General features: G+C 36.5%; 3 protein-coding genes across 5 annotated transcripts; 2 read left to right on the forward strand and 1 right to left on the reverse strand.

Moving 5' to 3' along the window:
• Positions 1-2,101: 2,101 nt before the first annotated feature.
• On the forward strand, positions 2,102-3,655 carry LOC100262334 (uncharacterized). The gene has a single exon (XM_002275032.5). It carries the CDS (start codon positions 2,243-2,245, stop codon positions 3,452-3,454), a length of 1,212 nt encoding a protein of 403 aa, XP_002275068.1. The 5' UTR covers positions 2,102-2,242; the 3' UTR covers positions 3,455-3,655.
• A 3,164-nt stretch (positions 3,656-6,819) lies between these two features.
• On the forward strand, positions 6,820-9,298 carry LOC100257226 (uncharacterized). Of its 2 annotated transcripts, none has more exons than XM_002275089.4 (3): positions 6,820-7,356; positions 7,692-7,789; positions 8,324-9,298. In XM_002275089.4, the coding sequence occupies exons 1-3, from the start codon at positions 7,231-7,233 to the stop codon at positions 8,871-8,873; spliced, it is 774 nt and encodes a 257-aa protein (XP_002275125.1). In that variant the 5' UTR covers positions 6,820-7,230; the 3' UTR covers positions 8,874-9,298. The 2 variants fall into 2 exon arrangements, with proteins under 2 accessions (XP_002275125.1, XP_019076874.1); XM_019221329.2 differs by having other exon boundaries at positions 6,915-7,073.
• An 890-nt stretch (positions 9,299-10,188) lies between these two features.
• Positions 10,189-13,796, reverse strand: LOC104879793 (uncharacterized). 2 transcript variants are annotated; one of them, XM_010653928.2, is made up of 7 exons: positions 13,663-13,796; positions 13,503-13,581; positions 12,290-12,380; positions 12,046-12,136; positions 11,817-11,899; positions 11,439-11,698; positions 10,189-10,716 (listed from the first exon to the last, which is right to left on the reverse strand). In XM_010653928.2, exons 1-7 carry the CDS (start codon positions 13,760-13,762, stop codon positions 10,431-10,433), a joined length of 990 nt encoding a protein of 329 aa, XP_010652230.1. In that variant the 5' UTR covers positions 13,763-13,796; the 3' UTR covers positions 10,189-10,430. The 2 variants fall into 2 exon arrangements, with proteins under 2 accessions (XP_010652230.1, XP_010652229.1); XM_010653927.2 differs by having other exon boundaries at positions 12,046-12,139.
• Positions 13,797-14,754: the final 958 nt, after the last annotated feature.

Genomic DNA, 14,754 nt, shown 5'->3' on the forward strand with positions numbered 1-14,754 from the left:
TTTTCATACCTTAATACCTTAGTCTTGTTTATTCATAATTTATTAATACTTTTTTGTACCATAGTCATATTTTTCGCATTTATATCACATTTTTCTCTGATTAATACCCTAATGACATTTTTCATATATTTATTATATTTTTATATTTTAATTATATTATTTATACTATTATATTTTTCATACCTTAATACTACTTAGTCATTTATTCATATTTTATTGATACATTTTTGTACCATAGTCATATTTTTGTATTTATATCACATTTTTCTTTGATTAATACCTTAATAACATTTTTCATATATTGGTTATATTTTTCATAAATTAGATTCTTCATATTTGGTCAAACTTTTTGTACCTATTTGTACAATAATACCCAGATTACTTTTTTTTGTATCATAATATTGTAACATTTTTTTACACTTATATTATTTGTACTTACTTAGGTCATATTTTTTGTAATATAGTACCGATATTACATTATTTATCCCAATATCACATTATTAGCATCTTAACATTTGAATTATTATTTTCATATCGTAACAAGTAGATTACTTTAATTTTACTTAGCATCTATTTTTTATATCTACACTTTTTTTATACATTCTTAGCACCGAGGTCATATTATTTTGACTTTAACGATTAAGACACTTTTTTGGTTACAAATATCATATTCTTTATATCACTATCATATTATCTGTATCTTAATATCCGATGATGTTTTTTCGACATTGATGTCGAAATTATATTATTATATTTTAATACATAAATCAAATTCTTCATAATCGATCACCTCTTTTATACCTCGTACATAAATCACTTTTTGCCTAAATAGGTTACTTTTTTTCTTACCAATTCAACTCTCTGTACCTTATTTATATTTTTCGTCAAGTTACTTGTACCCAAACCACATTTATACCTTAGCACCTTAGTCTAAGGGATGACAAAAAATCCTTCTAGGGTGAGGACGAGGTATTAATAGGGGCTGGGGAAAACTATAAAAACTCGAATACGAGACATGGTGGGACCCATTCTCTACCTTGTCCCCACCTGGAATATATTATTGTCATAATTAAAAATATTTTTATATTTATAAAATAAAAAATTGCATTAAATATATTAATTTGACAAAACTTTTTTCCTTCTTTTAGTCTCATAGGTTTTTTCCTTTGCCAATATTTTTCTCTTTTAATTGAATGATAAATATTCAATCTCCAATTAATACTACATTTTTTTTTTTGTGTTGTACATCTTCAATATTAAAGGTTTTTTCATATTATTAACCATATTTAAAATATTATTTTTGTCGACTTTGAGAAATATGTTATTTCTAAATTGCAGGAAAATTTTATAATAGAAGACAGGCCCACAAAGACATAGGAGGGAGCCGTCCAGAAGATGCGGCCCAATTGTTCGGTCCCGTGGCCCAAATTGTTCGCACCGGATCCGACCCATTTTGCATTAAATGAAGAGAAGCGTAGGAGAGGAGAAGTGGAGAGAAACCAATAATGGACAAAGTCAGAGGCATGGGAAACTAATTTAAATAGCAGGGTATGGGGAGACGAACCAGGCACGTGCCGCCACGTCTCCCCTCACCTTCCTCACTGCTGACATCACGTGCTTTGTAATCCCAACATCCTCTCTCTTTCCTCTTTTACTATTCCCCAATTATGCCCCTCCACTTTACACTTTTTCCCTTTCTAACCTTATTCTTCTCCGCATTTGTCATTTTGTTGGCGTGAGTCGTAGGACTTTCCTATCCACGCTTATTTTTTTGGGTACCATATTCAATGTATTATGATATTTTAAGAAATTATTATTATTATTATTTTATTTCTTTACTTATTGTATTCTTTTTTTCTCTATTGCCATCGATAAATGATAATTATAACAAAAATTAATTAATTAAACTTTTTTTTTCATTAATAACCTATAGGCTATAGCTACGCGAAATCTACTTAGAATTTGCTTCCAAGGGTAGCACGGTAATTTCACTACTTTAAAGGTTACACCTACAAGGTTAAATGGGTAATGTCATCACCGAAGCCTAAAAATAGACGAGTTATTGACGTTATGAAACAAGGCGACTCTGGATGATTTAAAAGGAGGGAAAAACATGACAGCATGACAAAACTGCCTGAGCTTATATTCACTCACTCTCATCGTTCGCAGAGCTCACTCTCTGCGTAAAATAATTGCGTGTCCAACAAGCCAAGTCAGAACTCAACCTTCATTCTCTCTCAGAATGGTGCTTCAAAACCCTAACAATGGTGAACCCGACCTCAACGATGGTGAACCAGTTGATACGAACGAAACTTATCGTTTCAGTGAAGACATCGACAGCACCTGCTCGACTCCGTACGTCAGTGCGCCGTCGAGCCCCGGGCGAGGGCCGACAGGCTACTTCTACAGTGCGCCGGCGAGTCCAATGCATTTCGTGCTGTCGTCGAAGGCGGTGGCGGCGTGCGACTCGGGGTTCGTGGTCAGTTCGTCCGAGTCCGGATCGTTCGAGTTCGAATTCTCTTCGAGGTTTTCGTCGGACGGGAAGGGGCCATCGGGATCGATGAGTTCGGCGGATGAGTTGTTCTTGAATGGCCAGATCAGGCCGATGAAGCTGTCGTCTCACTTACAGAGGCCGCAGATCTTGGCGCCGTTAATGGATCTTGAAGGTGAAGAGGAGGACGAGGAGAGCAAGGATGGTGAAGAGTTTGAGAAACGCGAGAGGTCGGTGGTGAGAGGGAGAGATCTGAGATTGCGCAACAGATCTATGCACAGAAAAGCCAGATCTATGTCGCCTTTGCGAAACGCAGCGTTCGAGTGGCACGAAGAGCCTGTTCGCGGAGAGCAGGAGGAGGTTAACGAGCGCGCATTAGACTCCGAGGAGCTGGAGTGTGAAAAGACTGATACTCCGTCCACGGAAACGACACCGTCTGGCTCCGCTTCGTCCTCGAGATCATCATCGTCCGGTAGGAATTCGAAGAAATGGGTATTTCTGAAGGACCTTTTGTACAGAAGCAAAAGCGAAGGGAGAGGGAATAGCAAAGAGAAGTTCTGGTCTTCGATCTCCTTCTCGCCCTCAAAAGAAAAAAAACTCTCTTCAACTTCTCTTCCATTCTCTTCTTCAACAGACGAGAAACCTCAAACGGCGCCATCTGCAGCGGCGGAGGCTCAGAAAGAGAAAGAGAAAGGGAAGCAGAGGCAAAAGGGAAGCAAACAAGCTTCCACCAAAAAATCAGGTTCGGGAAAGCCAACCAACGGCGTTGCTGCAAAACGGCGTGTACCTCCGTCGCCTCACGAGCTGCATTACACTGCTAATAGAGCTCAAGCGGAGGAAATGAAGAAGAGAACGTTTTTGCCGTACAGGCAGGGACTACTGGGGTGCTTGGGGTTCAGTTCCAAAGGATACGGTGCACTCAATGGACTCACCAGAACATTGAACCCAGTGTCTTCCAGGTAGAGTGATTAGAGAAGGAGAGAGCTCATTTATGTATAGCTTTTGCATTCCCCATTAATTTATATCTTCTTCTATGTAATTTTTAGCAGATCTTAATATTTCTGTACAGCAGATGAGCTATGTATGAACCGCCATTGCTGGTTTTGCTTCATCAACTGATGAAATTATTGGCCTCTATGCATATGATCTGCATTTGACTCGTCATTTTTTCCTACGTTAAATGCATATTTCATTTGTTCAAATGTGAAGCGCTTATTTCAGTTTCCATTCTTTCTCAGCCGCTCTGGCTGTGAATCTGTGATGTGAAGTTGGAAATGAAGTCCAACTCATGAGAGTAACTGTTCTCATTGTTAAAATTATTATTATTTTATTTCTCTTGGCTGATGTGCTAAGCATGTTATTCTTCAATAGAAAATTATGGCTAGTACATCCTACTTTTGCAATTGGGGTTTAGGTTCTCTGGTCCTGAACAGCGTTAGACATCATGTCTCAATATTGAGCAAACAGGACATAATGTCTGATGAGTTGTGCGGCCACTGGGCTAATAATCTACCAAGCTTTTCACACATTTCACGGCCTAAGGACACGATTTTTTCATTTGATATTTTATTTCTTAGTCCATTGTAATTACTGTCCCAATGATCTATCTCCAATAATTAGCCTTTTGGTCTTCCTTGTATCCGTAATTGGTGTTGATGGTGTTTGATTATTGATAAGATATCATTTAGTTGCATGATTTGCTCATTCATTTTCCCAGATTGGGGCCTCAAATAATAACACCCACAATTATTTTGACCTTTTCATCATATTTATGTGACTCTTAGTGTACTCAACTGGACCCTACATTGGGAAGAGAGTTGAAGTTTGGGTTTCTTATTATGGGACCCAATTAACCCATTTGTGTGATAATAATATCATATCCTTAGCCCCACAAATTTGTTTCTTGCTTGAGAACTGCTGAATCCACATGACTGTTTTGTTAGGTGAGCTGTGGTCTCCCAGTATTTAATTTCCCTTGTCACGTTGGATTTGAGAGCCAATGATCTGACCCACATGGGTGCCTGAATTCCTTGTTAGGTGTAGATCTGACCACTCATCAAAGATTTTGTGTGTGACCTTTTTAGTCGGTTTCTCAGCCCTAACAAGTGCGTTGCCTCGCATTGGATTGAGGGGCTTGGATCCTGGGGACCTATTTTGTGGATTATCATCATATTCATCACTATCACAGTTCGGGACCATAAGAAGATCCCATGCTGTTGCAACTCATTTTTTACTTTTTAAGATATTAAATTTGTATTATTTGACCCTCATACTGTAGGAGGTTGGAGAACTTGGGGACCAAGGCTGGGGCTTTAACCTTTTGCTTTATATCTCCGTGTAGGAGGGAGAGTGTCATGGCAAGGCATCATCAGAGTGGACATGGGGCAGAAAGGTTGTATGGATAAAGGGAAAGTGAGCATTGGTGGATAAGTGTGCCCTATGGAACTGGGAGATTGTAAGATTGCTGGGAGACTTTATTTAGCATTAAGATCCTCTATCATTAAAGCTGTTTTCTAGCATTTGTAGCATGTTTAGGGGCATCTCAGAGGAATCCTGCTGGAATCTGACATGGGTCCCCTTCTCTTTTGGGCTTTTGTATCGACTTGATTTGTAGCACAAGAGAGGGGAATGGAGAGAGAGTAGGTGGAGGTTGGGGATAGTGGGTCCTCTTCTTCATCATTGTTCATGGGCTCTCAGAGCCGTGTAGCATAGAATGTAGGGCCAACTTTACCCCTCTAGGCTCTATATCAAATATAGCTAGAATAAACACTCACGTAACTAAGTTACATAGGGCTGTAAGGTATTGACCCTGGGGTTAATGACTGTGGAATAGCTGTTTCGGGATGGGGTCAAGTCCCTGACCTTAACCTTGGGTCTCATATCTACAGTTTCAATCTTGTCCTGGTACATTGCCATCTACCGATGGTCCTGAAGATAGTTGCATGTGTCGTAGTTCAATAATTTAGTCACAGGATATATGTATTAGTATTACCATATGGAGTGCTTCTCTAATGGTGTAATGCATCCTGGATTCCTTTCATTGACCTTGCTTTGTTCATGGCTTCATCCATGAATCCCGTGTTAGTGGGGTTGTTTCCTAAATTAATCAATATCTACTCTATGATTGTTTATGCATGAGAGCTTCTATATATTAAAAACAGAATGCTTTCTGATAGTCAAGAGTGGGTTGGGAGTCTTTTTATTTAAAGCGTTTTTAATTGAAGGATTTTTATTTTTTTTTGGGATTTTTTTTAAGAATCGTTTCTAGTTTTTTTAATATTTAAATGATAAAAATTTTTAAGTATTAAAAAGATTAAAAACGCTCTAATCACTACCAATGGAGTTCTAAATTGTATTAATTTTATTGTAAGATGTAAGTTTTATTTTCCTTTATAAGTATTTTTATAAGTGTCGTCAAAGGTATTCTTAAGCTTGATGTTGAAAGTATTTGACCGGAAGAAGATAAAGTTGAAGTGATGCCTTATTACCTCGCAAAATGCAGTGTCACAAGAAATTCTTCAACTGCAAGTTCTCAGTTGATAGATAATGGGTTTCAAGTTTCAACTGTAATCTCACCTGGGACTTTTAACACACAAATGGGCTTAGGCATGGCTGGCTAGGCATGAGAAAGAGAGGCATCCAAATATCCCAAATGGCATAGTAAAGGAGAAGCTTTTATAGGAAAAGGCGTACCAAAAGGATGAATGGATCGGCATGGAGCATGAGGGCCCTTTCCTTCGAAGTGACTGTTGGAGGATTCGTCCACACCCATCAAGACAAATCAGAAACACTTTTTTATCAACTCTATAATGTTTGTTTTGGAAGGCGCTAAGTCGATGAGGTCCTGGTCTTTTTATCTCGTCTTTACAATTTCTTAAATATTCTCAGCATCCTGTTGAGGTTGACATGTCTCATCTCATCTCATACTTATTTCTCCCTCTCGCTTTCCAACCAATGCCTTTGTCACGCCCTGTACTTATTTTATTTTGAGCACCAAACCAAATAAAATAATCAGATTATTAACGTTATTTGTTTTACTTAAAGATGATGGTCAAGTGGACTTTTCAAACATGGCTTTCACAAAATTATCCTCTAATAATTTGTTATTGCAAAAAAAATATACCTCTTTATCTTAGAATCATTCTTCCCAAAAGTCCCCCTTTTCTAAGGGTTATTAAGAATACAAAGATTTTAGGTGTATCAGTAATTACCTAAGCTTAGAGGGGTTAAAAAAGAGGATAAAAATTAGGCTGAAAAAAAAAAGTGTCGAAATGATGCAGTTAAACGACGTCGTTCCTAGGCCCATAGACCTGCGCTCACAGAAGTACGGAACAGCTCCCTAATCCACCCCACTCGCTGAAGTACAAAAGAGAAGCCATACTCGCCGTCTCAGATGGGCCTTTTTTGGCCACAGAAATAACAAAACCCACTCTCGTGCGGGCCCATTCTTGCCCGGTTCGAACCCGTCCCTGTCCCACGGTAACAAGTGCGCCCCTAGATCGTACTGTGCACCGTCGCTTTCGGTAGCAATGCTCATCTGTGCCGTTCCCAAACCCCAACCAGGCAGCTTGCTTCTTTTCCTGTGAGTTGTTACATCATTGATTTCTTCAGAAAAATTTTAAAAAAGGGGAAGAATTGTTTTTTTTTGAAGAGGCTTCTTTGGGTTTTATTTATTTTATTTATTTTAATTTTAATTTCTGGGCAATTCTTTTAATTTTGAAAAATCCAATTATCATCACATGGGTTCGGAATCGAACTCGCCCTCGCCCTCGTCGTCGTCGTCGCCGAGTGGGAAGAGAAGCAGAGATCCAGAAGATGAGGTTTATCTTGATAATCTCCACTCTCACAAGCGTTATCTCAGCGAGGTTCTCTTTCTCATTTTTGACATTTCTCCTTTATTTTTTCAAGTATTTTTCTGGTTATGTCTTCATTTCTGGATTCTGTCATTAAATTTTGTGTTTCTTCAATGATTGGGTGTAATGGGTTTCCAATTAACTTGCTTCAAGAACAAGCTTCCTCTTCACTTTCTGCCATTAATGGTCTTAGGGTTCTCTCTCTTCTGGATTCTCGTGCCTTTTTCTTTTCCCCCTTATTTTTTTTTTTTTGTGGGGTGGGGGGGGGGGGGGGGTGGGGTGGTTTTCAATTTCAGTATTTTTGCATTTAGGGACTTGGGTTTCATGAAGTTTTGCTTGTGGTGCAGATAATGGCTTCTAGCTTGAATGGATTAACAGTAGGAGACCCACTCCATGAAAATCTCATGGAATCTCCAGCCAGGTCTGAAACCATGTTTTATCTCAGGTGAATTTTGCTTTTAATTTTTTTTTTTTTCATTTTTTGGTTGCAATTGAATATTCTTCTCATTAAACGATTCATGGTTATTTTGACTAATCAAGTATGGGTTTAGTTCAAATAGTTAATGCTCCCCCATGGCCAAAATTTTCTCAAGAAATTAGATCTAAGTTTCATGTGTCTTATTCTTATAAGGAAAAAAAACCCAAAAAACTCCAGGTCTGTGGAGATCAGACCCTGCTGCAGATTTAATTTTGGTTGTATGAAGGATTAGTCGTTGGAATTTGCTAAGAAAGAGTTGGTGTACCCAGTGCATGAAACCAAGAAAATATTTACAAGTAAATTTCCAGCAAGTATGTTGGCTTCCTAGATATGGATTTGGAGCAAGAGCATGAAGTCCCATTCTGGGTTTTCTAACCTTCTCTTCCACTTTGGATTCCCTGCTACCACGTGAATCTTCATAGATTTTATTGGAATATTTTCTAGTGGAAAATTGTTTTGGGGGCCTAATTTTTTTTCTTAGTGTTTCCTCTGTGCTTTCAGGGATGATATGTCCTTACAATATTCACCAATGTCTGAAGATTCAGATGACAACAGATACTGTGAAATTCCAATAAACATTTCCTCGTCACAAACAGACAGTCTGCCCACTAGTCCAGTTTCTCCTCACAGGTATCAAAGACCATTTAGTGCCCTATCTTCATCTGGAACCACAGCATGCCCTTCACATGGATGTACCCTTGCTGCTGTAGCATGTGCACAGCCTCGGCAACGTGGGTCAGATTCTGAGGGCCGGTTCCCATCATCGCCTAGTGATATATGCCACTCAGCTGACTTGAGGAGGGCCGCATTGTTGAGGTCCGTGCAGATGAGGGCGCAGCCTCCGGGCCCTTCAGTCTTTGAATTGCCATTTAGTGCAGGGCAAGAGGCCGTGCGGAACATGGAAACCGAGGAGCGGCCTTGCTTAGTGGATGAGAGGGACTATCGTATTGAAGAGTGTTCTTCAATGGGTATCTCAGAGCATGAATTTAACCGAGAAAAGTCATGCAGGGTCTTGAATATGAATTTGAAAGGTGAGGAGCCTGGGGATTGAGGAAGGAAATGGGTTGGGAAGTGTTTGTTGGCTATGTGAAGGAAAGACCAGTGGCTTACCTTGACAGCCAAAATTTTCTGAAGGATTATGTGTGTGATTTTGATGATTGACACCTTTGTTGTAATCCTCTGGTGTTTTTCTGATACATCTGAGATCTGACTCAAGCCATTCCATATGAGAATTTTTGTTTGAAGACAAGAGACGCTACAAAACAAAACCATATTACAGCTCTCTAACTGGTTTTGAGTTATATTTCATCGCTCGGAGTCTTTGCTTTCAATAGAAAAAGAAAATTAACACGAGCCGTAGCTTCTTTGTCTTAAGGTTCCAGGAGAGGTTGAGGAAACAGAATTGCTGAGATTTTGTCTTACTGAACTTTTGAGTCTTGAACAAACGCAATAAGATTCATTGATTCAGTTACTGGATTTTTTTGTGTGAGTAATTGTTTCTTCGGCAGAACTCAAAGCCACATTCGGCCTCGAATGATGGCAGCCAATGAACGGTTATAGAAGCTACTGATCACTGATCATTCATTTAGATTCGTAACGAAACTTGATGATGTTTTTCAGGACAATTTATGCACCCAAGCATCCTAACTTGATGCTCAAATACTAGCCTAGATTTTAATTATTGAAATAATGTCAAGCTTAAAACCGTCGGTTTTAAACTCAGATTTAAAGTCGTAGTCATCCACTACGGTTTTATATTTAAAAATAAAGTATTAAAATCATAATTACTAATTATGATTTTGTGATTAAAAAAATAAAAATCTCAGTTCATGTACTTGTCAAAGTGGGCAAGATGTATTAGTTTGAAAATTATTGTGGGAGAAGGTTTATTTTGTGGATTATTTTTCAAACATATTATTTTGGCTCAAAACCCTTTCTCCATACAGCCCCATTCACACACCTGAAAAGCAGGGCAACACAGAGATTGATGAGAAAAATGGATCGTAATGATGTAGGGTTCTATTATATTATAATTTTTATTTTATAAACTAAATATAAATATAATATAATATATCCAATTGCATATATCATCTCAAAATTGTTATTAAAAATTATTTTTTAAGAATAGTTTTTGAAAATTTGAAATTGTTCCCAAGTAGACTCTTAAATTTTGTAAAATTCTTGCTACCGCACTAACACCAACTTGAACCTGTAAACTAACCCACCTTCAGCGTGTCAACCAAAAACAAGCATTTCATTTATGGGCTGAGAATCAACTGGTAAGCTGCAGACACATTTTTGTTCTCCTGCCTGAAATAAACTTGGCCCATGGGAAACTCTTCTGTTTGGGGCCATTTCTGCACTGGTTTTTCTCATTAGAAGCGATCAGTTGATTCATTTGAAATCTGATCCGGACACAACCGAAGCAATATGCTCCTCTATTCTACAATACATCCTGGATTTCAGCATCCATTTGTCAAGTAAAATCTCCCTATAATGACCATTAAAATCAGAGCTAATTGAATAGTAACCCGAGAAGCAGGCATGTTTACACTTTACTCTTTGACTTTTTCCTCCTCTGCAATACCTAAACATAAATGCAACTCAGTCAATTTTTGGATGACTTACCAAATTTGTTTGGGTGATTTTCAAGGTGTACTAAGGACACATGCAGATTCTCCAAGTCTTCGAGGTATAATTTCTTCATAAGAAATTCCCTTAAGATTTGCCTCTTCACATCAGCAATACTGCTGCTGATCTGGTCCCCAAGTTTGCATTGCCTGTCGTCCAGCTTGCATTGACTGTTGTCCTTGATGGTCATTGGAGCAGAGCCGGAGTCCTCAGTTGAGACACAAGCTGACCATTGGCATTTATCGACAATCTTGCAGTCCAATCTAACAATATAGGAGCGATTTTTCAGTTTAATTAGTGGTTTTTAACAAATAATTCATTAATGTATGCAGAAGTGTATGCAAATCAGTATGAAAATGATGAGTGTCATTGATTTATGTAAAACATGATAAAAGAGTCTATATTGAAAAATGGATCCACTAACATGTGAAGAACATCTACTGCAACAACACTCAAAAGACTTTCTACACCAATTTTGTAGGAATAACCAGGGAAAAAAAAACAACCCAAAGGAATTCCAAAACTAGTAAGCATGGAGTAGGATAAGATCCAGTCCTATTTAGGGAATTCCTATGTAAGACTAATATTCTTTTACCAACCTATTTAACCAAGAATCCCCTACAATGTTCGTTTGATAAGCATACATTCCTTTTTGAGTTAGGAAAGTATAAATGGCAGAAAACTCCATCCCTTGCAGATAACCAAGGCATTGGCAGATGCGGCAGTGAAATGACATGAAAAGCCCACCAACTGTTCCTGGCCAACAAGCAAGGTAATAACAATAACAATTCCAGGCAGCCTTTGCCGGGTCACCTTTCACTCTTTATCTTCATTTTGCCATCGGCATGATTTTTTAATATGAGAAAGAATAGTAGGATATGCGGAATCAACAACTACAACAGAACACAGAACATGTCTGGATGGAAAAATAACCATGAATGCAACAAGATATGATTAAATGTACAAGATGGCATGTGTTTCTTACTGTTCAAGTATGCTTTGTGGGTCTAAGTTGTTCTTCACAATAAAAAAAGCTTTGACTTCACTCGCTTTTTTCCTCAGCAACCCCTCCAAAGGACCAACTGACTTGCATATTGAGTGTATCATGGCATCTGCTGTCTTTGTGCTTATGTTGCTAATTCTAATGGTTACAGTCTCTGAAGCATGCATAGGACGGATTGGAAGATGAATTCCTGTTACCGTGGTCCCGCCAACTGAAGTTGCTCTTGTACTTGATTCTGGGCTCTTGTGGCATTCACATAACACATTTATTAGGAATCCACATGTAAGAATGTCATAGAGAAAGTTACAAAGATAAATGAATAAATAAATAAAGTAGGACCCCAAATAAACTGTTATCTACCTCTAATACATCACAGGATTCAAGTTGGGTTGGCACATTCTTTACAAATGCATTTGAGATCTTTCCAGACGCTGAAATTCCCTCTGTCAGCCAGGAAAGGTGATTATGGAAAGTATATTCTCAATAGAGCTCAAACTTTTGCAATTAGAAACATTCTCATTGTTAATATTGAATTTTGAAGCACCACATGAGTTTTCAAGTTTCAGACCAAGAGCTAGGGAAGGTTTACCCTGTTTTAGAAGATTGCTCTTCAAGTAGGGGCTGCTTTCTGCAGGCAAACATGTGCCAGATGAAGCCTTTCTAGCAGGATCATTTTTCTGCTTCTAGTATAGATTTAAGCTCAATATCATTAGATTCATTTAATATATTTTATTATGACTGTTCAAAGAAACAAATGAAAGGATAACACGGGAAGTATGAAACTGAGTTTGGAGCGGGAAAAAAGGAGTCAAGTTGGCACACAGTATGAATACCATGAAGGGTTCCAGCTTTTCTGTCATTAACTTCACGACTAGACTCGTCTTAGAGAATGAGTTGATAAAATGAGTGGTTCCAGCATTCCATCTGTCATCCATCATAGGACTATTATTCTTCTAACATTTCAACCAGAATTATTTTATTGCCGAAGGTACTTGGAATACTTCAAACAGAAAATGTGGTCATAGTCACATAACACCAAGATTTACAGGCATACCCCAATAACATTTAGCATAATGAACTTTTCAAGGAACTGCAAAAGGACTAGTTTTTTCCAAAACCGGATACTTGAAATGAAGTCACTAAGTGATACTAATGATATCAATCATAAAAATAAATAAATAAATAAATAAAATTGTGCCCATATGTTAAGATTTATCTTACAACAGAATTGGAAGTGCAGAATAGAGAAGTGATGGTGAAATCATCAGACAAATCCAACTGTGGAAAAGCAAAAATGCATCCTCAAATATTTCTGAAAATATCCCATTCAGAAAACCATGCTTCTATGCTAGCCTAGTTTCAAACTCTTTTCCTTTGTGTGTGTGTTTTTTTTTCCTTCCCTTTTTATGGTTTTCATTCTTTAAGTTTCAAATGAGCTTTCTTCTTTAAGGTTTTTTGTAATTTGAATTCTAGATTCTAGTCACCATTCCCATACAAGAAATGTTGACCTCATAGCAATCTTCGGTAGTAGTAAGTTCCCAGGCCATTGGGACTAATGATAAAAAAACCGAACTATATGTTTGATAGTTACTATCAATTAGCCATCATAATTACCATCCTTCACAAACTAGTTATGACTGATCAACACAACTCCAATTCAGACAGACACCTCAAATCAAAGTTCTCAAGATCAATTTGGGCCAAAAAAGGGGTTCAGAACCTTGAAAAAGTCTGCAAATAAATTTAAAATTTGAATCAAAATTGTCAAGATTTTTCTTTTTTTTAAACAAAAAAATATAGATGGAAATCATATCTGCCATCAGAATTCCCCTTTTCCCCCTCAACCCAATTTCCATTCCGTCAACTACAAGGGGGGAAAACATCATAAAACTCCGGGACATTGTGCCAAAAAAGAAAATCAAAACCCTAATCTTGATCCCCGGGTTTAGCAATACAACGAAAACATAAAATAAACCCCAATTTTTTTTTTTGAAATAAATATCAAGTAAATAAACGAAACTTGTAGAAATTGGCTCTGAGACTGACCTACTAGTATGACCATTTCCATTAAACAAAGCAAGCTCTGGTTTCACAGAAATGGATGTAGAAATGAATTTGTGTTCACCTGTGAAAATAACCACACCTCAGAATCAAAACCCACAAAAAAAAAAGGGTTAAGTTTAGGGTTTGTATGGTGATTTTTAACCTGTGAAAAGCGTGGAGCTTGAAGCTAAAACTCTCACCCTCAGCATAGTCACTACTCCAATAGCGTCAGAGGTGGGCGCCCTGGGCATTTGGAAATGCATAGAGAAGATCTAAACGACGTCGTTTAGACTCAAGGGGTTCAAGATTTCACATCAACGGATTGATAATAAAGTAAATTTTTATGTAAATTTAATTTTCTAAAAAATAATTTATAACCTCAATGAAATGAATTAATATTATTTAAAAAATAATTTATGAAAAACAAATATAGCCTAAGGGCTACCTGTCCCACGTCCTAATGAAAAGGATTTAGAAAAAAATGTTCATTTTAGTTTATGGAAATAAATAATATTTTTAAATATTCTTTTTGAGAAATTCAATTAGTAGTATTAAATTGGATTAACTTGAAAATTATAAGATGACTAAAACTAATAAAAATTGTAAAGTCTTTGGAAAAATTGTTGAGAATTATTGAATAACCCTAATTACTAAATATTTAATATTAAAAATAATATAGATAAAATCTAATTTTAATGCCAAAGGTTGAGATTAAAAACCTAAATATTTTTGTATAATTTTTTTATTTAATATGAATTTTTATTATTTTCTATTAAAAAAACGAAAATTTTTTCCTACATTTATTTTTTTCAACACCTAACTTTTTCTTTATTTCAATTAAAGTAGTATTTAATTGTTACTTCATAATATTTACATTTTTAGTTATTAAATATATATATATATTATTTTTTTTCCTCTTAAAATAGAAGTGAGAATTTATATTAGGAAAAGTTTATTTCTCAATTTTTATATATTTGATAAATATTAATTTTTAATTTTTATTTTAAGTATACATAAAAATGAAAAAATTAAATTAAATTTTTTTATATTAGTTTGTTGATTATATGGATTATTTTATATATATACTAAAATAAACATAATTATCCATTATATCTTGCATTTTCTTTGTTTTCCACATGCAATCTATTCTCTAAGTTTAAAAAATAAGAGTAAGTTTTTTTTTAATCATCCAAATCATCTAAAACATCACACACACAAAAAAAAAAAAAAAAAAGGAAGGGAGAAATAAATTTCA

This window comes from Vitis vinifera, chromosome 7 (assembly GCF_030704535.1).
Source record: "Vitis vinifera cultivar Pinot Noir 40024 chromosome 7, ASM3070453v1".
Classification (NCBI taxonomy): domain Eukaryota; kingdom Viridiplantae; phylum Streptophyta; class Magnoliopsida; order Vitales; family Vitaceae; genus Vitis; species Vitis vinifera.

What these genes read in the sequence shown, in the direction of transcription:
- LOC100262334 (XM_002275032.5), top strand. Translation starts at nt 2,243, where the DNA reads ATGGTGCTTCAAAACCCTAACAATGGTGAACCCGACCTCAACGATGGT.
- LOC100257226 (XM_002275089.4), top strand. Translation starts at nt 7,231, where the DNA reads ATGGGTTCGGAATCGAACTCGCCCTCGCCCTCGTCGTCGTCGTCGCCG. An exon ending in ACAAGCGTTATCTCAGCGAG is followed by an intron (nt 7,357 to 7,691) that starts GTTCTCTTTCTC and finishes CTTGTGGTGCAG; the next exon opens with ATAATGGCTTCTAGCTTGAA. An exon ending in GAAACCATGTTTTATCTCAG is followed by an intron (nt 7,790 to 8,323) that starts GTGAATTTTGCT and finishes CTGTGCTTTCAG; the next exon opens with GGATGATATGTCCTTACAAT.
- LOC104879793 (XM_010653927.2), bottom strand. Translation starts at nt 13,762, where the DNA reads ATGCATTTCCAAATGCCCAGGGCGCCCACCTCTGACGCTATTGGAGTA. An exon ending in AAGCTCCACGCTTTTCACAG is followed by an intron (nt 13,582 to 13,662) that starts GTTAAAAATCAC and finishes TTATTTTCACAG; the next exon opens with GTGAACACAAATTCATTTCT. An exon ending in GGAAATGGTCATACTAGTAG is followed by an intron (nt 12,381 to 13,502) that starts GTCAGTCTCAGA and finishes GATGGATGACAG; the next exon opens with ATGGAATGCTGGAACCACTC.